The 25,000-nt window shown below is 41.2% G+C and overlaps 1 protein-coding gene across 1 annotated transcript in view; it reads right to left on the bottom strand.

Annotated features, from left to right (window-relative positions):
- Positions 1 to 359: 359 nt before the first annotated feature.
- rg (A kinase anchor protein rugose) overlaps positions 360 to 25,000 on the bottom strand; it is a 390,768-nt gene continuing 366,127 nt past the window's right edge. The window contains exons 38-53 of the mRNA XM_070137193.1: positions 10,061 to 10,178; positions 8,549 to 8,830; positions 8,113 to 8,225; positions 7,592 to 7,732; positions 7,238 to 7,357; positions 6,833 to 6,985; positions 6,472 to 6,639; positions 6,201 to 6,290; positions 5,785 to 5,962; positions 5,569 to 5,649; positions 5,249 to 5,422; positions 4,983 to 5,128; positions 4,538 to 4,655; positions 4,023 to 4,219; positions 3,734 to 3,885; positions 360 to 3,617 (exon numbers count right to left, since the gene is read on the bottom strand). Of these exons, the coding sequence (XP_069993294.1) occupies positions 3,527 to 3,617; positions 3,734 to 3,885; positions 4,023 to 4,219; positions 4,538 to 4,655; positions 4,983 to 5,128; positions 5,249 to 5,422; positions 5,569 to 5,649; positions 5,785 to 5,962; positions 6,201 to 6,290; positions 6,472 to 6,639; positions 6,833 to 6,985; positions 7,238 to 7,357; positions 7,592 to 7,732; positions 8,113 to 8,225; positions 8,549 to 8,830; positions 10,061 to 10,178 (2,322 nt within the window). The 3' untranslated portion in view covers positions 360 to 3,526. The remainder of the gene's footprint in view (positions 3,618 to 3,733; positions 3,886 to 4,022; positions 4,220 to 4,537; positions 4,656 to 4,982; positions 5,129 to 5,248; positions 5,423 to 5,568; positions 5,650 to 5,784; positions 5,963 to 6,200; positions 6,291 to 6,471; positions 6,640 to 6,832; positions 6,986 to 7,237; positions 7,358 to 7,591; positions 7,733 to 8,112; positions 8,226 to 8,548; positions 8,831 to 10,060; positions 10,179 to 25,000) is intronic.

Here is a 25,000-nt window from a genome sequence, read left to right as displayed (position 1 = left end):
TTATCATAATTCATTCATCTTTCATTTATCCCCAATCAATCATCTCCATAATCATTATCACAATTCATTTATCATCAAGGATTCATCATCAGTCAGTCATGTATCATGTATCACAAACACCATTATCATTCATTATCATCACAATCAATTTTCATCATCCATGGATTTTTTCTATAATACTTTTAAAAGATAACATGCTGTTTTAAACTGCCTATTCATACAATGCACTTTAATTATTTGAGAATTAATTAGTTTTACCTAATTAAAGTTTTAAGATTTCCTTCTTTTTTTTAACAAGGATAAAATCAGGAAAGTCTGGAGTGACTAAGTAGGATCAGAGTAAAATAAAAGTGCAGAGCTTAGTAATTTCCTTTATTGGCCTTTCTACGTACACTAACTTTAACAATGAAGAGTGAGGAAGGATGTCAGACTGGCACTTTGCGGCAATGACTGTCAATGTCCCACAGCATCGGTTCTTTTAATTGTACTCAGGTTAATGTCTTCACTCACATGTCTCTCATGTACATATAATTATCAAAATACAGAAAAAATCAAGCCTTTCTATATTGCAATCAGTTTTACATTATCAAAATGAGTTTAATAAAACTGCTACATTAACCTGAGTATCTTGTCTTAAAAGGAAATTGTAACCAATGAGTTCTTGTTGAGTCTGATTTTGTTTTTTCATTATTATATTAAAGACCACTACTGTGGCTGTGATGGGTTTGACTTCATGCCTGTCATATGCCTTATGAAGTGTCATCAAAGAAAAAAGTGACATTTTGATGGTAATAAAACCTGATTTTGCACTGAAAGCCGAGTTATACCCAAAACTGACAACATCCCATAGATCATTTTAATAATACTTTATACATTGAATCACTAGATAATAGTGACAATAAAATTTTCTCGTAAAAATTATACTAGCCGCCTTAACTCTAAACACTGGACACAGTACTAGTCCAAAGAAAATAATCAGCCTAAATAATTTTCTCACAATACCCCTTACATGTCTACAGACCTTGGACAATAATCACCAACACTCCTCCAATACAATATCTCTGATAAACATTTCTTGGGCTGCGATTGGAGGTTTACAACTCCTGCCCTCTACCAAAGCAGGTTTTGTCAAGCACCAATGATGCTCAACCCAAAGGGCAATGCCAGTGCATTGAACTATAAAAGCAGAAACAAGTCTTGCAAAAGTAAACTAGAATCGCATATTTGCCACAATCAATAGTGATCAATTATTCCTCCAAGTGCACATCCATGAACATGGAAAAAAGGTTACCATCACAAATTTGTAGAAAAGAAAATGGTATATGTGCAATTGAATATTATAACTTGCCAAAATAATGATAGGCTAATTCTAAATATTCATATCAAACAACATAACTGCAAGACAGCAGCAATTGAACATTGATGCTAACTGCAGTTTCTTAAATTTATACAAGTCACTCAAGCACATGATATCCACTAGAAAGAGAACTGCCCCTCACTTGTGGAACATTGGCTTTATATTACATGGACAGTGAGCTTGGTAATTACTATTTACAACGTTCTGAGCAGCTATCACAAACACAACTGATGGAGGGAATGGTTGGTTAGTTTCAGTGCCAAGCTTGCCGAGGGGTCTTGAGCTGTGATTTCTACAAAAAACTCATTTCTAAATTTTTAATATATGCTTTACACAATGGGAAACTCTGTAGGATGAATCACCTCTGTCATAGAAAGGCTAATACATAAGCTTGAAAATGCATAAATAAGACAATACACATGCCTTTAAAATTATGTAAGGAAGGTATTAAGCTTGTGGAATATCAAATTTCAATTATTTACTCATGACCTGCAATAACTAATGAAATCTACTGCTTAATTTTATTTAAGGATATATATATTTATATATTTATTCATAGCATAAAAGAAACTTTTAGTGAAGTATATTACAAAAGAATCTGTCCTTTTTTTAACCAGCATTTATGTATGAAATAAGGAAAATATGAAAGCTGACACTAACATTCTGGTACATACTCGCTCAGTGCTAGTTTATAGAAAGATTGCGTGTTTCAAATTCAGTGCTATGGCTAATTAACCTTACTGTAGTCTTCATACTATATTACCCACCTGTGGTTTTGCAGTCAGAGGAGCTCCTTTCAAAGTCCTATTTCATTATTTTATGCATGTGGCTGTTATAACCATTTACAAGAACTGAAGATGACTTTTATCACCCACAAGAAGTACAACTGTTTAGCATCTGGATTCCTTCAAGTCTACACTACACTTGTCTTTATTTCAATCAGTTGCCTTCATTAGATTTTGGTGCCTATATTTCTTATAAGAACATCTGGCAATGATAAAAAATGACCCCTTGTTTTGGCACAGCGACACCTGACTAGAAGCAACACCTGGGCTCTTGTAAAATTATTGCCGTAACAAATGCCGTAACGAATCTTTATCATTAGTCTATGATGCATGACCAGCAGTAATGAGTGTTAAACTTGGTTCAAATAACACTTATATTTTCCTACCACTACAGAAAAATATGCTTTATTGACATACATAATAGGCTCTTCAGATTATAAAAAAGGTAAGTACATCTTCATGTTTGTCATGCCGAGTGTGGTATTGATTGATCACCACATGGTATTACTGGATATTCTAGTTCCCTAAAACTAGATTTTCCCTCTGACAGAAAAGATAGAAACACTGAAACAAACAAGGTAATTCAATATTTTACCTGTAAATCCCATTACAATGTGCTAACATTGTAGCATATGACAGAGCCCACTATGTAAGTTATGATGTGATTTTTGCAGTGAAGATGTTCATATGATTAAGCAAACAAGAACAGGCTCAATATCTGAAATCCATTTAGGATGTTTATCAGGAAGTAACACCAAATCCCAAAACTGACAAACTTTTATCTTTAATATTAATGCTCTCTAGCAAACCCAAACACTACAGCTAAAAATGCTAATAAAGATTCATCAATATAAGTACAGTCTATCACAAAGCCTAATGAGCTTCAAGGTCTTTGAAAAGTCAATTGACCTAGTTTCAGCTCATGTGCTCACAAAATAAAAGATGGCAACTACATATAAAAGACAATTTCTTTTTTCCTTTTTGCATACTTAACAGTAATTCAAGCTTGGCAGTCTTACCCACTTAATATTCAGTCATTGCAATTAAAACATCCAGTTACAGTAAAAACACTTTCTTGTATAAGTCATCAGTAAAAGACTAATGACTACTATTCTGATTCTCTTAAAAACAGTTGCTAAAAAGATTTCCATCTTCCACTTTTCCAGTCAATCTGACCTGTAACATGTAACTTACATATAGTATATGTAATGACACAAAGGAAACCATGGAAGCAGGTTAACCAATCATCAGTATGATAAGAGCTTTCTCATATTGATTTGAATATACATCTAAATATCTTGGTCTTGCTTCTTCTACCTATTTTGCAATGTTTCCTGTTCTTGTGCGGTCAACATTGGGAATGATAAGTACACAAGGGAAGTGTTCAGTAACGTTGCTGGAACTCGTGGTGCCAACGGTTGAAGTCAATGTGGAATACAACAATAGATCCAGTAGATAAACCAGCCATCAGGAATCTGCAAAACATAAGTAATTTTAATCAAACTTCTGGTCCCATCTTAAAAAGAATATAAAATATGATAAGGGATAATTCCAAATTCAAAAATTAACCAAACCTATTACAGCTGCATACCTCTGATCATGTGAAAGTGCAAGAGATCTGATTGCAGAGTCACAGGTTGGGAAGGCATACAGAAGGGCAAGAGAGAAAGTGCGCCACACTTCAACAATACCCTTGTCTCCTCCAGTCATCATGTATTCTCCATCACGGCTCAGGATAACACACTGAAAACAGATCTCAGATTAAACATGAATTCTCAAGAATGCTCTGTCAAGTAAATGGTGAGAAAACTAAAGCTACACTTAATCCCATACAAGTATTACAAATAATAATAGTAATCATACATCTGCTTAGGACTAACCTGAATGTTATCATTGTGGGATTCATGTCGCAGTCTCTTTCCATTCATGGTATAAGCACCCACATGTCCCCGATCATAGTTAATGACTATCAAGCCCTCACGAGACAGGGCAACATTTTCAGGAGATAGGAAACCATCTGGTGCTTCTAAGGACCTCAACAAATCCCCAGATGTGGTGTGAATAAGAACAGGTCCATCTAAAACATAAGAGGATTTTTATGTTAGGAAAAATTAAACAATTAAAAAAAAGTTAGATGTAGAAAGTTTCACTTCTCTGGAGTTTTTTAATCTTTACTGATATGTTATATATATAGTCATTTTCCAACTTGTAGCCATTGCAAGCTAAAATATCAGTATTATATTCTATATCCTTGTAAAGTGAATCAGTGTTATATAAAAGAAATTACTGATTGCTTTAAAATAAAAAAACTGTTTGTAAACAGTATGTATATGTATACATAAATATAGGTATAGCAAATGACATATCAAGAGAAATTAATGAATTGTTCCCTTACCCTTTGAACCTGATACAACAAGACCAAGCTCAGCTGAGATGACAACAGCTGTGACTTCTGTCTCATGTCCAGTTAGTGTTGCACGTGGTGTTGGTGAATCTCCCTCGCCCATGATCATCTACAAGCAAAATGTATTAATTAGTATCAAATAATGAATAAGGATGCTGAAAATAATAGTCTCAGCAAACTGTTAATAGTAGATTTTGTTAGAGGAATTTGATGCATGGATATTCTGATAAATAATAATAAAATATAAGATGTACTTGTAGCTAGATTACACAAATGGATAGTAACTGTGTTTCATGACCAAAATTAGTACAGAAATAAAATTCTGATTTCCTCTTTGGGTACAGAATGGCCTCTCATCTAAATTTTCATCTAACTTCAGTAACTTTATAGGTCATCTAATTACCTGAAGACAAACTGATTACATTCTTATACATACCTGTGTCCGTGCATTCCAGTGCCACAAGAGAACTGTGCAGTCATGTGCCCCTGATGCTACATAGCAGTCACTGGTGATGTTACATTCACTGCGACTCAGGCACGTAACCACACCATAATGACCAAACACAATCTGCACAATCTTTGCTGTTGTTGGAAAAAGTAGTTGTGTCAGAGTTCTTTAATTAAATTATTTTTTAAATCCATACATTGAGAATTTTTGTTTCACAATAATAAACTACTCTTCATTCTTCTACACTAACATACCTGTTTCTGTAGAGAAGACACGGAAACTGTTGTCCCAAAAGCCGCAGGCAATGATGAACCTAGAGTCCACTGTTGTAACAAAGCAGTTGCTCCTCATGCGAACCTTTTGACTGAAGTTGTCTCCCAGGTGACGCTTCTGCTGTTGGCTACTGCTGTTGCCTGTTGCAGCTTGTTCTGCAAAGAGGAAATGGGCAATTAGATCCATATTCTACAAAAATAATTAAATATACTTTCAGAATAGATAAGAATTAACATCTCTTAATGAATGCATATTACTGGTGATGTAACAGTGATTTTCAAAAAATTAATGAGCAACTTACGAAGGACGGGATCCATGGACAGAGGCAAGAGAGTGGACGGTGACTGGCTTCCTTCAGCATAACTGGGACTCTGTACATTCACTGTAAAAAAGAAAAAATATGATGATAATGATAAGACATCTAGTGGCTTCTTACACTATTTTCTTACGTGTAGAAAATCATTTTATAAATTCTACATTACATCATTTTGCACCTCTTAAAATAAAAATCCAGTACCTGAATAGTTGGTGTTCCAGCGATTGATTGCAAAATGATGGTTGTTTGTGATAGTGACAACAGATGGAAGAGGAAGCTGAGGGTAAGTATTAGCAGAGATATGACAGATGGGAGAGTTGCTCACAAACTTCATTACCATACACACGTCCTCGCACACACCAGAGAACATCAGTGGTGACTGAAATGAAAATAAAAAATTAGTTGCTTGTAGCTGTTTGCAGAATAACCTACACAATCAAAACTTTTCCTCTTTACTGACTGCAAAATATACATATCAGTATACTGAATTCTTCATCTGATATTTCATAGTTAATATTATCATTCACAGTTCTGATATGATAAAAAAAGAAAAAGAAAAAAAGTTTGATACATATCTAACCACATTCTTAAAATTGGATCACACTGAAGTGACTTACTAAGTGCATAGCAGAGGAGCGAGGTGGATGGGGCTCCATTAACAGCTGTGAAGGTGTCTGTCCAAAGTTTCTTATCTGGTTCTCAATTGCCTGAAGATAGTATATTGATCCAATATTAGGTAAGCATTATCGATTTCAGTTAAAAGAGAATCAAATCATAAAACCTGTACAATTTTATGACAATCTTTTCTTCTGATGATTACTAGTTACCTATAAGATAATTTGAATATATTTTCAACTGTTAATAATAAAAAGAAGTCAAATTACTAACCTCCCTCATCACAGGATCCTGTATAGAATCCAAATCTACAGATCCTTCATAGGTGAGGTAGTAGAAGACATTGGTGGCTCGTACAGCCTCGGGTCCACGTTGTTTGTAGCCGAAGATGAGGTCAATCCACTGGTGGAGCTGGCATGACACAAATTCTGACTCCAGTGCCTGCGGACAAAAAGCAAAACTGATGAAATTCTGTCTATTATTTTGCTGCTAGATGCAATAGAATACCATGGAATACAACAAGCAAAGATGGCAACAATTATGTAATATATAAATCCATTTCTTGGCAAATTAAAACTGAATGCTGTGACATTTAACAAAGTAGTTACTAATTGTTTTCTTCCCCAAATCATACCATTCTGTTGATGCGGATGAATTCCTCTGGTGAAGAAGCCCAAGGTGGAAGAACAACATCATCAACAATCCCGTCCTCTTCTGTTGCTCCAAGTTTGTACCTGTTCCAGTTCACAAACATCTCCGGTAGGTAGTAAAACTCTGGGATGAGTTCCTGTACCGGAAAGAACATATTAAACTTCAAGTTTCACAAACATACTTTATTTCAAAGAAAGCATGGAGGGAATCAGTTTTTGTAACACACTTGTACGTGATATTATACTACGATTTTTCCCGATCTTAAAATAATATATACAATCATATAATATATACAATATGGTATTCATCACCCCTATTTTTTCAACTTTACTTTTGGAGACCAAAATGCGAACATACATAAACACTTCCCTGTTCTATTTTCTCTCACCTTGACATCAGAAGTGTCTCGCTGACAGTTCTTCCAAGCTGTGGCGACAGATGAGAACATGCGGTTCGGGTGGTCGAACTTGCCTCCTTGCAGGGCCAGGAACATGGTGGTGAAGGGTTCCTAGAATACCAGAAATACCTCAAATTCTACTCAGAAATGGAAAATATTTACCTTGTGCATAAAACTAATAATTGCCATAAATCAATAAGTCAAATCAGCATTTTACTACAGAATTGAAGAAATGCAGTGCAGAGATTCCTTTTATGCAACAAAGCGCATTATCCAAATGGTGACATCACAAAAATTTCCTACTGCAATAGACCACATCATCACCCAACTTCTCCAACCACTTACAAGTCTAATGAGCCAGTTGAGAGTGAAGGCCGCAGTGGAGTAGTGAGTGCCGTAGTGGAAGGGAGGAATCTGGTCGTGCTCCCAGGAGTTGTAGCGCTCCTCGAAGAAGGCCCGGCGGGAGGGGTTCAGGGCGCCGATGGGCTGGAAAGGAGAGGAAGAAAAATGAATTGGTGAATAAATAATGGCAGTTAAATGGAGATTCGTTGATGTATGTGACAACCGGTGACTTAACTGATGGGTATGCGTAATGCCGATAATAGGTAAATTAATGGACGGATTCTTATAATAACAAGCAAATAAATCAATGGAAGTTACATAAGAATCTGCCAGTAATTAAACACTAATTCCAATATCGTAAAATTAATAAGCGTGTGCCTCTAAAATAAACAAAGAACTAACCAATGATACATCTTAGACGATTATTACACAAAACAATCTTTCCCATCGAATTAAATCCCAGCCTTGATACTAAATTTCAGTGTGATACAAATCAATAAACAAAGAAGCAAACGCTGCCCCACCTTGGATAAGTCTCTGTAGTTGGACGGTTGGGAAAGGTCAAGTTCGTGTGTGTCGAAGTTGGTGAGGACCCAGGGGAACACAGGGTACTGGTTCAGGTCATTGTAGGTCCGACCTGCGAGGAAAGTGGCATAGATTATCGTAGGGAATGCCGAGAATTCGAATTATAGCTGCTGGTGGCAGAGAAAAGCTGAAATGCGTCACGAGGATTTGGGTATAATTACGGTAAAACAGAAAGAGGAAAATCCATTTAAAAAAACGTGTAATAAATCATTCACTGTCAGTTTTGAGCGGCCTTTAAATCCGTCTCATTCTCAGCCATCTAATAAGGGCCATGTTATCAAATGAAATATCCCCCCTCTAAAAATAATATAAAAGCAAATAAATATATTTAAAACATAGATAAAAACAAACATGACATACTCCCGAAGTAATTACCTGCAATAGTGTTCAGGAACATCAAGTACTCGAAGTTGGAGATCTCGCGGCGTTGCCACTTCTGCGTCATGTTGGATGCGCGGAAGAGCTGCCTCGGGGACATCATGGAGGCTCTTCGCGTCTGCGGGATGCCATACTTGATGCCCACACCCACTCGGGGCAGCGCCTTGGCCACGCGCTTGACCGTCGTTTGGTCGGGGAACGCGAAGAACACCGACGCTGCAGGGGAAGACGTGGCAGCGGCGGAGGGAGGGGAGGGCAAGGACGTGCGAATTAGTTTTGCTTCAAACGGTTACGACGGCGGCCGACATGCAGAAATATAGAGAGGGACGGGGAAGGGGGGAAAAGAGGGAATGATGAAGAGAGCGGGGAGAGAGGGGAGAGGGAGGGAGAACAGAGAGTGAGAGAGAGGGGGGAGGTAGAGGTAGAGGTAGAGGGAGAGGGAGAGGGGGAGAAAGAAAGAGAGGGAGAAAGAGAGGGAGAAAGAGAGAGAGAGAGAGAGAGAGATAGAGAGAGAGAGAACGAGAGAAGAGAAAGAGAGAGAGAAAGAGAGAGAGAAAGAGAGAGAGAAAGAGAGAGAGAAAGAGAGTGAGAAAGAGAGAGAGAAAGAGAGTGAGAAAGAGAGAGAGAAAGAGAGAGAGAAAGAGAGAGAAAGAGAGAGAGAAAGAGAGAGAGAAAGAGAAAGAGAGAGAAAGAGAAAGAGAGAGAAAGAGAGAGAGAGAGAGAGAGAAAGAGAGAGAGAGAAAGAAAGAAAGAAAGAAAGAGAGAAAGAGAAAGAGAGAGAGAAATTTATTTTCTACAAAATTCTGAATCCCCAAGGAATCTACCGGCATCATATATAGCATTTTCAGTTCAATGAGATTCAGTTCAGTATCAGTGCAAGTGCATTTCATGTTTCAGCTATTTATTAATCTCTTTATATATATTCGATTTTTAGTTATTAGCCTATTTCTATTTATGCATTTACTTCCTTTACGAACTTCACTTACTAATCTAATAACCATAACCATAATCATAATAATAGTAATAGTAATAGTAATAATAATAATAATAATAATAATAATAATAATAATAATAATAATAATAATAATAATAATAATAATAATAATTATCACTGTTATGTAATAATAATGATGATTATTTTCATCATTATATGAAAACAACAATAAAAACAACAACAACAAAATAATAATAATAATAATAAAATAATAGTAATGATCATTACTATTATTACAATCATCATCATTACTGTCATTTACCAATCTATCTATCTGTTTTTGCGTATGCATGTGCGTAAGTATATGGTGTGCGCGTGTGTGTGTGGGAATGTGTGTGGGAGTGAGTGAGTGAATGAGTGAGTGCGTGCGTGTGCGTGCATGTCTGTGAGTGTGCGCCCGTGCGTGTGCGCATGTGTGAGAAAGAGAGAGCCCCCCCGCACACGAACTCTTCCGCACATACATCGAGCGTGTGGACACTCCTGCGTGAGGGCGAGATGCACAAGGCCCAACTTACTCCTTGAGGCGAGGAAGATCTCGAGGGCGGTGTTCTGGAGGAGGTAGCGCCGGCTGAAGATGGCGCGCACCTCGCTGAAGTGCCATTTCCCGTGCACATGTTCGCAGTACTTGACCACCTGCAGGAAGAGAGAAAAAAAATTAGATTGGTCACCGTTAAAAGGTTAAACAAGGTATAATATATAATAATATAATAGTACCTGTATAATACGCATTGCGAGACTGGAAAGGACATTAACAAGGCTAATCTTGTCGTTTATAGTTATCAAATGTTTTTTTTAATGATTCAGCTAAAGATAAAAGTAATCTAACTGAATAACTGAAATTATGATATTCATAAAAAACACATTCATCTGCTCTGGCGAGATCTTATACTCTGATGTCTCAGAATAAGGAATAAATAATAATTGTTTCTGAAAGAGCTTAATATATTACTTGAACTATGTATTCTTATTCATAAATCTCAAACGAGCTATTTTATAATACCATTTAACACACTATGTATTGTATAGCCTTAAGTCCGGCTGAATATGGCGCGACTCACATATGCGAGGTAAGAGTCCAATCTCCCTAAAACTCAGAAAATGAAACAAAAACACCAACAACAACAAACAAACAGCGCCCTCTTTGCCGACGACGGACAGACGCGAAAAGCCAAATCAAAAACCCAAATCCAGCGGCGGGGATCGCACGGGGAGTGGGGGGGGAGGGGGTGGAGCACCTCTCCCCCCCTATCCCTCCTTCCCTCAGCCGCTGCGCCGCCCTTCACGCCTTCTGCCCCTGCGCGGGAGCGAGGGAGGGCTGTGGGAGGGGAAACATGCAGGATCAATAAGGCAGCGGAGGCGGCCCCGGCAGACATTTGCAAGGTGCACCACCCAAGCTGTCCAAGATGGCCGACCATGCGATCGGGTCGGGGAGGCTGTCGTCGCTGGGGACTCGCTTCCAGACTCATATTCGCAAAATCTGAAGCAACAACATCGATGCGTTTTCCCACAGCACTGCTAAACGGCTTTCACAAGCGCTACGTGACGTTCTGACATCCCCAACCCCCGGAGATTCCTGTACGCACATGAAATTTTCGACCGCCCCCCCTAAAAAAAATTATTCACAGTCACAACCCAACTTCCAAAATGACAAACATCCACCGGTATTCCTCCGCGCGCACTGAAGACACCGCCGACATCAGCGAGACCCGCCAAGAAAGTCTCCCGAGGCCCTCGCAGGTGTCGGCGGTCACGTGACCCTGCCAAACAAAGGGGCCGACCTCGAACGGGCTGTGACATCCAGCGCTGACAGCAAAGGCGTTCCGAGACACGCTGAGATTTCTCCGCCGTCGCAAGGAGGGCCGCCGCTCGAGACAAATGAAGATCTAATAGCAAAAATAGAATAAAGCCTGGGGGTAAGAGAAACGAAAAAAGAAAACGATCATATGATTGGGAAGGGAGATGTCATAGCGTTGGGGCAGAAACGAGAGCATTTACAGGAAAAAAAAACTAGTTACGTTTTCGCATTCCATATGATTACAAGCCGAGCGCCAAAGAAGTTAAAACACACCTCCATAAAAGCAAAATTTTCCTAATACAATTAAAATATTTACAAATACAAAGTTTCAATGCAAACTAATGTCAAAGATTCCTGAAGACAAGCGATCGTTATACTGAAAAACTCTGCACAGATCTAATTATTAACAAAAATAACGCGCATTATTTCCAAAAAATATTCAATGCTACGTTTTATAATAATATCTCTTCATCGCATTAAAATCAATCAGAAGAGCGCACTATTGCCGATTACAAAAGAATTATAGCGAATTAGTTTCTACTCACACAACAAAGCGTAATGTATGCGCCGCAATGGGACGAAACATATGTTACAAGCGGATTATCAAAATGAAGTAAAAATAATGCCCAACAAAACAGACCTTTCAAAAAATAAACAAAGACCTTTCAAAAAAAGTAAACAAAACAACCTTTCAAAAAATAAAGATCTTTCAAAAAATAAACAAAACAACCTTTCAAAAAATAAAGATCTTTCAAAAAATAAACAAAACAACCTTTCAAAAAATAAACAAAGACCTTTCAAAAAATAAACAAAACAACCTTTCAAAAAATAAACAAAGACCTTTCAAAAAATAAACAAAACCTTTCAAAAAATAAAGATCTTTCAAAACATAAACAAAACAGACCTTTCCAAAAAATCGGCAAATCTAAACCAAAATTTTGTCGCCTCATCTCATCGTCGCTGTCACAACAACAGTCCTGAACCACCATTAAGTAACAATCATAAAAAAATTACAACAGTACAGATGCGCATGATATAACCAGCGCATTCTTAAGAAAAGAAAGAGCAAGCAGAATACCTGGATCGCGAATCGAGAAAGCGCATTAAAGCAAGTGCGCATGTCAGACTGATGATATAAGAGCACTTGCAAAACCAACGACAGACTCGTGTGATTAGGAAACACAAGCGTTATCCTGAACAAGTGTTATACAGAACATTTGTGCAAAAGAGAGAGCTCTCCTTACAAGGGAAGATGTCTGCGTGGTGGGAATCGCAATGAACTATTATCGCGATTGGTAACGAACTGCAACGACATATCACGATGACACACCCATCAATAGCGAAAATAACAAAATAACAAAAGCAAAATTCCCGTCAATAACGAAAACATAATCACCATCAGTATCAAAAGCAAAATTACCATTAATAACGAAAGCAAAATTACCATTATTCACCAAAGCAGAATTACTATCATTAACCAAAACAGAATTACTATTGTTAACCAAACCGGAACTACCATTAATAACGGAAGCAAAATTACCACTAAACAATACCAAACATCATATATCGAGGACACTACACACCGTGGATCATATCCTAAAAAAATATCATGTTACCAAAAGTTATTTATAAGCAGAGAGGGAAACTATAAAAACAAACTAAAAAAAATCTATTGAAAATACACAAGGTGGGTCTATCAGGAGCGTCTATCACGTGACAAAACAGTGTTGCCGCTTGTAAGACAGCGCTTGTTACGGAAAAAAAAACTTGTTGGCAGCAGTGACAATTTCCCTGAGAATAAGTACTGAGAAGGATAAGGTTCAGGCGATAAATGACAAAAGCTAAAATAGCGAGCTTGAAAACGGCACCACATTCTATAACACAAAATAACTTTAATGCCCAAGAAAAAATCGCAATTGCTTATACAACATAAACAATATCGTTAAATTCTAATACGTGCTCTTGGAAATACAAATTGCAAAACAGCAAAAGAAAAGCGAATCTGAAAATATGGTCTTAAATGATATCAAAGCGACATGAACGAATAGACGCAGAATAAACTTAAATACACAAAACTTATCAACCTACGTAACTCGAACGCAAACAAACTGCACAAAAAGTCACGAAGAAAAACTAAAGAAACGACTACGCGCTAACCCCTCCCCCCCCTCCCCGCCCAGCCCACCAAAGCAGCGAACACTTTTCATATTCCCGGCTCGTTAACCGTCGCCGAAAAACAACATCTCAAACAAACATACAGATGGACATGCTTCGCGAGACAAATAAAAAAGGCAAAATAACACGAAAACAAAGCCAGTGGATACAAGAACGAGCGAGCTGGTTCCGAGGCCGCGGGACATCAAACGGCCAACATGGCGGCCGCGCCACCTGTCGCCCCATCTCGCCGCCGCTGTCACAACAACAGGGCGGCGGCGTCCGCGCCACAAAGCCCCCACGCGCATTTACAGGGCCCTTTCCTGCAGTACTCGCCCGGTCCTTTGGCGACCCGCTTTATCGCTGCTTTGACAAGATAATTCTATGTTATGCGCTCCGGTTATCTCAAGAAAAATAGGAGGAATACTTGACGGTCTGACTCACCCTCCGCCAGACGACGGTCTCTGCACGCCCCTTGCGACGCCCTGGGACAGTAAGCGGCATTTCCCGCTCTCGATATTTTAAACAATACTAAAACGAAAAAAAATGCCTCGGATGTATCGAATGAATCACAAAAACTACGATTCTTTAAACGCTTTCTTTACACACACACACACGGGTGTTAATTCTACCAAGGAAAAGTGAAAAATAAATGACAAAAGGATAATAAAAAGCCAGGGACTAAAAACTTTCTCCCTGCCACCCCGGCCGCACATAAATGTCAACATACCATTAAGACGAAACCCAAGACTGATCCAACACGCCACAAACACTACCACGCTAATCCCTTCGCCAGGACCTCTCTTATCTTAACCACCGCCCGCCCAACCGTCCTCCCGCCCGCCCACACGCCCGCATACTTGCGCTCTATGGCTCCCCATACAGCTTTTATCGCCGCTGCAGAGGGGGCGCTGCGGTGACATCATCGTCCTACAACTCATATATTTTTAAAACTACTATTAAAACCTAAGACGATTTAAAATCCCGATCAACAATAGTTGGTATTACAAAATCACTTCATAACTCGAAGCACTAGAATTGTAAACTCTACACACACATTTTTTGGACGATTCCGAATTTCTACAAGAAAGTATTAATCCAAAACAAATAAATAAACAAAAACACCAGAGATACACTCTGTTCCTATTTTACAAACAATAAAACAAAACTAAGAGAAGCTCGATTCCACTTTTTTTTCGAACTATACCAACATGAACTATTCGAGTAACATTTTCGCTGCTTGTACGTCCAGCAATAAGCATGTAGATGATGATATGGTTGGTTATGATAATAGTAAAATTGTTATAAAAATGATAATAGGTCTAATACTACTACTACTACTACTACTACTAATAATAATAATAACAATAATAATATTGATTCTAATATCAATAATCATATTAACAAAAATAACAACAATAATTATAATGATAATAATAACAATAATAAGAACAACAGTAATAATAATGATGATAGTAATGATAACAACAATGATAATAATAACAGCAGTACCACTAACAATAGTAACAAAATCGGCAGCAATGATAATGACAATGATAATAATAATAATAATAATAATAATAATAATAATAATAATAATAATAATAATAATAATAATAATAATAATAAGAATGATGATGACAATAATAAAAATAACAATGAATACAACAACAACAATAATAACAATGATGATGATAATAATAACGATGGTAACGAGTGATAATAACCTTAATGATGATAATAATGGTGACAATAAAAATAATAACGATAACAATAATGATGATTATGATAATAATAACAATAAAAAATAACAATAAAATCAAATTAATAATATCACTAAAGTAACAATAACACGACTATGAACAAAAACGCCATCATAAGTAATAAACATGAACAAAAATCACTTCGCCGTCATTCACTTCATAACCAACATCTGCATTATAAATAAACAAAACACCGTTTGATTCAAAACCCACTAGCAAGCCGATAAAATCAACCCCAGAGAGAGAAACAGCTGATTTCACCCCGAGCGCTGTTGATCCTTGAACAACATCGAACGTGCCAATTTTCTTGCACTTCCTTACCTATTGCAATCCGGTGCGAGTGGACGGCGGTGTGTTGATCGGAAACAAGCACTGCACACCTCGGACACTTACTCACGTGTGTTGTACATCGCGTTCCTGTTTCTGCGCCATCTTTCTCCGTCTCTTTCTCTTCCTGTGCACACGCGCACGCTCGGATCTACACACGCTGATTTTTCCGATAATTCTCAGCCTTTCTCTTTCTTTCTCTCCGTCTCTCTTTCTTTTGTTTTTATCTTCAGGGTTGTTACTGTAGTTTTTATCACTCTTTTACACTCTCTCTTTCTCTTTCTCTTTCTCTCTCTCTCTCTCTCTCTCTCTCTCTCTCTCTGTCTCTCTCTCTCTCTCTCTCTCTCTCTCTCTCTCTCTTTTCCATCTCTCTCTCTCTCTTCCATCTCTCTCTCTCTTTTCCATCTCTCTCTCTCTTTTCCATCTCTCTCTCTCTCTCTCCGTACGCGCGTCCCGACCCTCCTCTCCGAGTGCAGGCTCCAGCGCAACCCGGCGTTAATGGGGAGTCGGGGAATCTGAACCGGAACAAATCGAGTTAGCTGGAGGATCGGCGACTGAGGCTTTCCATGCGATCTCGGCCGCCCCTCCGCGCCGTGTGAGGGCGGGGGGAGTGCGCGTATTTCATAAAGGGGAAGAGAAAGAGAGAGGGAGAGAGTAAAAGAACGAGAAGAAAAGAGAAAGAGAAAAAAGAGAAAGAGAAAAAGAAAAGAAGAAGACGACGACGAAGAAGAAGAAGAGAGAGAGAGAGAGAAATGCGCTTTATGCAGCATCTATCAGCATCTACTAAAACGCCGGAATATGACAATCATTCATTCATTTATTTCCTAAAAATATTCAAAATCACGTCCCGACCCCCCCCCTCTCTCTCTCTCTCTCTCTCTCTCTCTCTCTCTCTCTCTCTCTCTCTCTCTCTCTTTCCTCCCTTTTCTCCAAATACTTCCCCTTGTACCATTTTCCCATCCTCATTCCTTCCCTCTCTTCCACCCCCTCCCCCCTCTCTACGCTCTCTCCCATTCCTCCCCTCCCCTGACTATGGGTTCAATACGGCAATGATAAACAGAACAGCGAGGAATGGTGCCATACTAACTGGATTAACCATGAGGGGAAAGTAGGGGAGATGACGTCACAGGGGGTTGGGGGGGAGGTGGGGGGGAGGTGGGGGGAGAATGATCATGCTAAGGGGAAGAAAGGGATGAGGTTGTTGTTGTTGTTGTTGTTGTTGCTATGTTACTCGAATGCAGGCTCTAATGTCGCTTTCTTTACATTTCTTAAAGAAAAAAACAATTATCAAAATCCAACGACAAAAATAACGAGAAGAAACGATAAAAGAAAAAAAAAATTGAAGTCACATAAAAAAATAATTCCTTACACACCACCTCCACGTCTCCTTCCCTCTCACCCACGCCCGCCCTCCGCCCTCACGCCCACGAAGTCTACCCCGAGAAAATATGGATCCCAGGCACATAGCAAGGGTCCGCCCACACATTACCGCCCATCATTACGTCCCCTATTAATGGGTTCAACCTATTTACATGACATTTATGATGAAGGTGGAGACGGGAGGTAAATGGCACGGGGAGCGCGGCGGGGCTTGGAAGGGGAGGGGAAAGAAGGGGAAAGAAGGGGAAACGAGGAAGAGGGAGGAAGAGAGAGAGAGGGAGAGGGAGAGGGAGGGAGGGAGAGAGATAGAGGGTGAGAGGGGGTGAGACGGGAAGGAGGGAGAGAAGGGAGGGAGGGAGGGAGGGAGTGAGGGTGAGAGAGGGAGAGGGATAGGGCGAGGGAGAGAGAAGAGAAGAGAAGAAAAAGAGAAGAGAAGAGAAGTAAAGAGAAGAGAAGAGAAGAGAAGAAGAAGAAGAAGAGAAGAGAAGAGAAGAGAAGAGAAGAGAAGAGAAGAGAAGAAGAAGAGAAGAGAAGAGAAGAGAAGAGAAGAGAAGAGAAGAGAAGAGAAGAGAAGAGAAGAGAAGAGAAGAGAAGAGAAGAGAAGAGAGAGAAGAGAGGAGAGGAGAGGAGAGGAGAGAGAGGAGAGGCGAGAGGAGAGGAAGAGAAGAAGAGAAGAGAAGAGAAGAGAAGAGAAGAGAAGAGAAGAGAAGAAGAAGAAGAAGAGAAGAAAAGAAAAGAAAAGAAAAGAAAAGACAAGAAAAAAAAAGAAAAAAAAGAAAAGAAAAGAAAAGAAAAGAAAAGAAAAGAAAAAGAAAAGAGAAGAGAAGAGAAGAGAAGAGAAGAGAAGAGAAGAGAAGAGAAGAGAAGGGGAATAAAAGAGAGTGGAGAGATCTTAAAGGGGAAAGCCAGAAGAGAGAGAAATAGGAACAGGGAAGAATGGGGAAAAAACGGGATATTCTTCCATTCACACAAACAAGAGAGAATAATAATAATAATAATAATAATAATAATAATAATAATAATAATAATAATAATAATAATGATAATAGTAATAACAATAATTATAATAATAATAATAATAAATCCTCAGCAAAACAGAAATTAGCCCAAAAGCAAAAGGTCGGCCATCTTGAGCAAACTTTCCAAGACTTACCGGCCGGGCACTCTTTAACACGGACTCCCTGACGCGGCGCCCCGGACACACTCCCAAGATGGCTCCGAGTTTTACATTTCTCTCGTCATTTCTGAGCTATAATGTTTTTTTTCCGGTTTATTTTTCCTTGCCGAGAGAGCGACTGGCAAAGCGCATGAGTCTGCGTTGAGTCATGAGAAATGCTGATTCCTCTTAAAAAAGAAAGAAAAAATCCTATTTCTAGTAATTGAAAGAAAAAACGAGAAGAAAAACAAATACTTCTAAGAATTGAAAAAATAAAAATAAAAATAAAACTACGCATGGAGTGTTCAACTTGTATCATATTCTCTTAAAGATAATTGCATGAAAAAATACCCACAAGAGAGAGAGAGAGAGAGAGAGAGAGAGAGAGAGAGAGAGAGAGAGAGAGAGAGAGAGAGAGAGAGAGAGAGAGAGAGAGAGAGAGAGAGAGAGAGAGAGAGAGACAGAGAAGGAAGGGGCGAGAAAACAAAGAGCGAACGAGAGAGATAGTCAGACCAAAAAACTTCAACAAACAACATTTATCCCCCAATTATTAAGCACCAACATAGAATTCTCCCACTAACCCTTTTCTCGATCGATCCCCCAAATATGGCTCTTTCTCCGAGTCATTAGCAGTCATGTGTTTATTAAGGCTTCCATGTCCTCCCCCTCACCCCCTATTCCCCCCTGTACATCTCCCTCCTCTCCCCCCACCCCCTATTCACCCCCGGTACATCTCCCTCCCCTCCTCTCCCCCCCCCTCACCACCTGCGCTACAGCTGGCGTCTCTCACGACCACGAAACGACACCAGGAATGAAGTATATCAAGTTTATTAAAAAAAGAATCTGGTATTTAAAAGCCTTTAGAATAACGTTGACTGGTTCTCTTCTAATCTATTCGTTGTTTCTTTTTTTGTCACCCTGGATGTGTGTTCGACGTCTCTCCCTCTCACTCACCGTCTCTCTCCTCGCCCTCTTCCTCTCCTTCCCTCTCTCTCCTTTGTCTCCTTCCATTCCTCCCTATTATAATCTGCCTCCCCACCTCCCTCCTTCCCTCTCCCTCTCCACCCTCTATCTCTCTCCCTCCTTCTCCCTCTCCACCCTCTCCCTCTCTATCCCTCCATCCTTCCCTCTCATACTCTTTCTCTTCCTCACCCTCTCTCCCTCTCTCTGCGGAAGGGAAAATGCGAGACGGCATCACCTGGGCGACACCCGCTTCTCTCACAGGTAAATCATCGAGAGAATCAAGCTGCCGACCTCACACCGCAGATCCCGAAGCCGTAAAAGTGTATAATGTGAGAGGGAGAGAGAGGGGGGAGGGAGAGAGGGAGAGAGAGGGAGAAGGAGAGAGAGGGAGAGGAAGGGAGGGAGGGAGGGAGAGAGAAAGAGGAGGGAGGGAGGGAGGGAGGGAGGGAGGGAGAGAGAGAGAGAGAGAGAGAGAGAGAGAGAGAGAGAGAGAGAGAGAGAGAGAGAGAAAGAGAGAGAGAGAGAGAGAGAGAGAGAGAGAGAGAGAGAGAGAGAGAGAGAGAGATTAATAGAGAGAGAGAGAGATGAATAGAGAGGGAAAGAAATAATCCGTGACTTCCACTTTGGAAAAAGAGAGAGTAAAAGCAGACATGAATACAAACCATGCGTAAACAAACACACAAATACGCGAAATTAAAAAAAAATGATGATGATGATCAAAACAAAACTCGAGAAGCCACGAAAACAAACCGATCGAACTGCCTTGTCTCATAAAAATAAAATAATAAAGCGAACATTTGGATAAAAATAAAAAAAAACGAAGAAAGATGCTGCTGCTTTCCCTCAAATGGGCAAGGAGGAGGGGAAGGAAACAGGGAATGGGGGATGTTGAAGAAGTAGAAGAAAAAACAAGAGGTAGAAGAAAATGAAGAAATAAAATAAAAGAAGAAAGGAAAGAAAGAAAATGGAAAAAAAGAAGAAAGAAAGGAAATGAATAAAATGGAAAAATAAATAAAATAAAAGAAGAAAGAAAGGAAGAAACTGAAAAAAGAAGAAGAAAAAAAAGAAGAAAAAGAAGAATAAAGAGGAAAAGAAAGATAGGAGACGAGGTCCTCGCTCCACTGACCTGGCACTAACCCCCAGGCGTCCGCGGCGCACACTGCCATCTGTCGCCTCGTCCAGCAACTAATTCCGGCACTCGGCGCGGAGACGTATGTGTTTGCAATTTCCCTTTAAATCACCTTAATTTGCAATAATGACGATGATTGCAGCGTGCAACGATACGAGGGCGAGATGACGTCTAAAGATAGTGCCTCGGGACATAATGATGATGAAGGTGATTGCGATAAGCCTTATCGAGATACGAAGGTTGTACAAGCAGAGAGAGAGAGCTTGATTTATGATGGAATTTGTGATTGTGGGAGGTATAATAATGAAGAATGTGATGTTAATAATGGGAGAGAAAATATTACTTATAAAAATAACAAAAATAGTGGAATAATAATATGCTGTGTGATAATGGTCATCGAAATACTAAGAATGCAAGCGAAAAACAGTAATAATGGTAATAGCAATTATCGCATTAATAATAAAATAATTATAATAACAATAATGAAATATATTATGATGATAATAATAACAATAATAATAAAAAAAAATAATAACAACAATATAAAATAACAATAATGGGAATAGGAACAACAACACCCGATAACAATAACCATTATTATCATTACTATTACCATAACGACAATAACAATACTAAAAACAGTAGTCATAACAACCGCACCACCAATAACAAAGACAACAGTGATATCAAAACAAAAGCATAATTCTACCCGCCTTGAGACCATATTTGAATGCACCAACACTGTAATTGCAACAAAAGATAAGAATAATGATAATAAAATATAATCAAAGATATGATAATAATATAATAAAATATAATCAAAGATATGATAATAATGTAATAAAATATAATTAAAGATATGATAATAATGTAATAAAATATAATGTTATAAAAATGATATAATGCAATACAATCTAATAAAAGATAATAAAATAAGACCAATAAATCTTAAGAAAAACTACCGCCGCACACCAAGGAACCAAAAAAAAAAACAACGCCCACAAACCCACACATCGCCGCCCACCACGCCCGCCTCCGCCCCGAATCACTTCCCTCCTCCTCTTCGCCCCGACGCGCTATCGCTGTTCGGCGCGGGCGGCGGCGGCGAGGCTGATGTCGGTGTCAACAAGAGGCCGTGCTTTATCTCCGGAGCGGCGGACACTCGCTCCTCCTCCCGCGGTCCCGGCGGGGCGGCTTCCCCTCCGAGCTCCTGCCGCCTCGACGACGCGCCTCCGAGGGCCTCCGCGCCGCTTAAAGATGAGGAGCGCGAGACGGACGCCGCCGGGCCCTCGCGCTGGCCCAGGCGGAAGTGCGGGCGGCGGGGGCGTGCTCTTGCGTTGCGGGGAGTCCGTCTGTCTGTCTGTCTGCCAGTTTATCGGTCTATCTGTCTGTCTATTGGTCAGCCTGTTGTCTTTCCCCTCCGTGCTATCCACAACCACCTAAACCTAACCACCTAAACAAGCCAAACAACCAAAACAAACCCAGCACACGCCCCCTCCTTCGCCCCCCCCCTCCCCGCCGCACTCCAATCGCCAACAAGACAGCCATTACGAGAGTTACTCTATCGTAATCCGGGTTATGTATTCCCCACCCGCTATCCGAATCGGGTCTGCCGGGCGGGTAATTTGTCGCCTAAAGGAGAAGGGGGAGGGAGCAGAGGGAGGGGAGGAGGTGGGTGGGCGGGGAGGGGAGGGGAGGAGAGGGGGAAGGGGGGAGGAGGTGGGTGGGGAGGGGAGGGGAGGAAGGGAGAGGGACGAGGGGAGGAGGGTGGGGTGGGTGATGGGTGGGCAGAGGGGAGGCGAGGGGAGGGGATGGGGGGAGCGCCCGACCCTTTGTGTTTGTCGAAGTAATCATAGCACCATCACATCCCCTCTCCCTCTCCCTCTCCCTTCCCCTCGCCGGCACTTCTCTCCTATTCCCTCCCTCTTCTCGCCTCGTTGCCTCCCCTGCCGGTCGCTCTTCCTTCCGTCTCCTCCTCTTCCTTCCTTCATTGCTCTTTTCCTTCCTTCTACTCTTTGTTCCATTTCCTCATCTCACGCCCTTCCATCGAAACGTTAGTAAGGCATACAGACAGACAAATGAACACACACACGTGCGCGCGCGCAGAGAGAGAGAGAGAGAGAGAGGGAGAGGGAGAGGGAGAGAGAGAGAGAGAGAGAGAGAGAGAGAGAGAGAGAGAGAGAGAGAGAGAGAGAGAGAGAGAGAGAGAGAGAGAAGAGAGAGAGAGCGCGAGAGAGAGAGAGAGAGAGAGAGAGAGAGAGAGAGAGAGAACAACAGTGAAAAAAGGAAAGTGTCGCTGGATGCACGTGTAAGCCATTTCCAGTTCAGCGGAGCGGGAGATGAAGAGAACAGCATCCCTAAGGACCTCCTTCGCCCCCCTCCCACCCCCCTTCGCCCCCTCCATCTCGCCAAGAACTTGTTTCCTTTAAAATGGAGGGGGAGGGGGAGGTGGAGGGGAGGGGGGGAAGAGAGGGAGGTGGGGGAGCGTCTAAAAAGGAAAATAAGAAAGCTTTTAAAGTTAAATCAACAGAGGAAAGAATTTTACTCGGGAGCAATAAACTATTGGTAAAACAAATGCTATTATCACCAATGTGTCGGCCTTCATCTTATATCTATCCATCTATCTGTTATCTCATTCACTCTCCTCGTGCTCCCTCTCTCCCTCTCCCTCTTCCCCTACCCTCTACGTTTCAATTTCTCACTACCTTTAAATAAATTAAACACCATAAACATCTCACAAAAGAAAAAAAAAAAGAAAGAAAAAAAATGACATCACAGGATCACGTCAAACGAAACCAGAATATTTATCTCTTTTCAAACCGGGATTCCTTGACCTTCCCTCTCTCCGACCTTGGGAAACCGACTCAACTTCCCATTCCTACAGATACACAAGTCAAGCTAACAAAGGATCGACAAACAGATTAGTCCCCCCCCCCCCTCGCCTCCTTCCTCTCTCCTCTCTTCGTTTGACCTCCCCTCTCTCTCCCTCCGTCTTTCCGTCCCCCTCCTCTCCATCCTTCCCTCCTCCCTCCCATCTATTCCTCTCTCTCTCTCTCCTTCCTCTCCCATCTCCCCTCCCTCTCCTCTCCCCTCGCCTCTCCTTCACCCCCCATCCCATCTCCTCTCCATCCTCCCTCTCTCTCACCCCCCATCCCTCTCCTCTCCCATCCTCTCCTCTCACCCTCCCCCCCATCCCTCCCCCCCATCTTCCCCCCCCCCCCCCCATACAAAAGGGCCGCCTCATCATCGGTCCCGAAATCCCATAATCCTTCCGTTCGGCCCTAGCCACGCTGTTCACTTCGCGGCCCTACGGTGCAGAGGGTCGCCAGAGGGTCTTTCCTGTACGGTGATGGCCAGGGTCACGTGGCGCCGGGTTGTGACGTCACTGTGGGGAATACTGTGCCACCGCTTCGGAAGTCGTGTGGCATCGGCGTCTGTGTTGCTTCGTCATTGTGTGCTTCGTCGGTCCTCCTTCATCCCGAGTTATTTTAGTCTGTCTTTCTTCCATTTTTCGTTGCTCATTCGCTAGGCTGGATATCACCTAATCTACTAGGTAATCTAGGGAGGGAGGGGGAGAGGGAGGGAGCTGGAGGAGAAAGGGAGGGAGAGGGAGGAGAAATGGGGAGGGGAGGAAGAGGGAGGGAGAGGGAGGGAGAGGGAGGGAGATGGCAGAGAAAGAGAGGGAGAGGGAGGAGAAAGGGAGGGAGGGAAAGGAAGTTGGAGGTAAAAGAAGGAGAGGAAGGGAGAGGGAGTTGGAGGAAGGAATTGGAAGTGGGAGAGGGAGGGACCTAGAGATGAAAGAGGGGGAGGGAGAGGGAGAAGGAGAGGGGGAGTTGGAATCTCGATATCAGGACCACAATAACACGCCTCGTTAATCAGCGTTCGGATTTGCAGGGTTTATTATCCGAAAAATAACTCAACGCAGGGAGGTCCGACGCCAACGCCGCTCGTGCACGCAATCAAAACTTTTCTCGATTTACTTACACCGAAACGTGAGTCGTGTGTGTAAGTGTGTCTTGTAAGTGTAAGTAGGAGCAAAGTCTAAGCACTTAAGACTTTAGGCAGAAGGTGGGAGGGTTAATGTGTGTTAGGTTTGTGTGGGGCGGAGGAGAGTGAAATAAAGAAAAAAGAGGAGAGAGAAACAAGAGAAGAACTAGAATGAGAGAAAGGGAGGAAGATTGAGTGAATGTGAGAAAGCGAGTGAGAGAATGTACGTGTGTGTGTGTGTGTGTGTGTGTGTGTGTGTGTGTGTGTGTGTGTGTGTGTGTGTGTGTGTGTGTGTGTGTGTGTGTGTGTGTGTGTGTGTGTATGTGTGTATGTGTGTGTGTGTGTGTGTGTGTGTGTGTGTGTGTGTGTGAGTGTGTGTGTGTGTGTGTGTGTGTGTGTGTGTGTGTGTGTGTGTGTGTGTGTGTGTGTGTGTGTGTGTGTGTGTGTGTGTGTGTGTGTGTGAGTGTATGTGAATGTGTGTGAGTGCGTGTGTATGTGTGTATGAATACATGTGAATGTGTGTCAATATGTGTGTATGTGCATTTCTGCATATTTAACAAAAAATAATACATTTTATCACGCAGCCACACACAAAACATCGTGCCTACAGCCACAGATTCTGCGCATCAATTAGTGAAAAAGGTGTTATATTGTTGTATAGTGGGATGGGGGGGGGCTGCTATAGAGGAAGCGGGGGAGGAGGGAGGAGGGGGGGAAGGGGGAAAGTGAATGAGTGTGATAGTCCTCCACCATATTGGAACATGTCCCCGGGGAAGAGCGCACCTTCAGGCAGTACTCAGG

The sequence above is a fragment of the Penaeus vannamei genome, chromosome 2 (genome assembly GCF_042767895.1).
Source record: "Penaeus vannamei isolate JL-2024 chromosome 2, ASM4276789v1, whole genome shotgun sequence".
Classification (NCBI taxonomy): Eukaryota; Metazoa; Arthropoda; class Malacostraca; order Decapoda; family Penaeidae; genus Penaeus; species Penaeus vannamei.
This window is presented reverse-complemented; position numbering and strand designations above follow the sequence as displayed.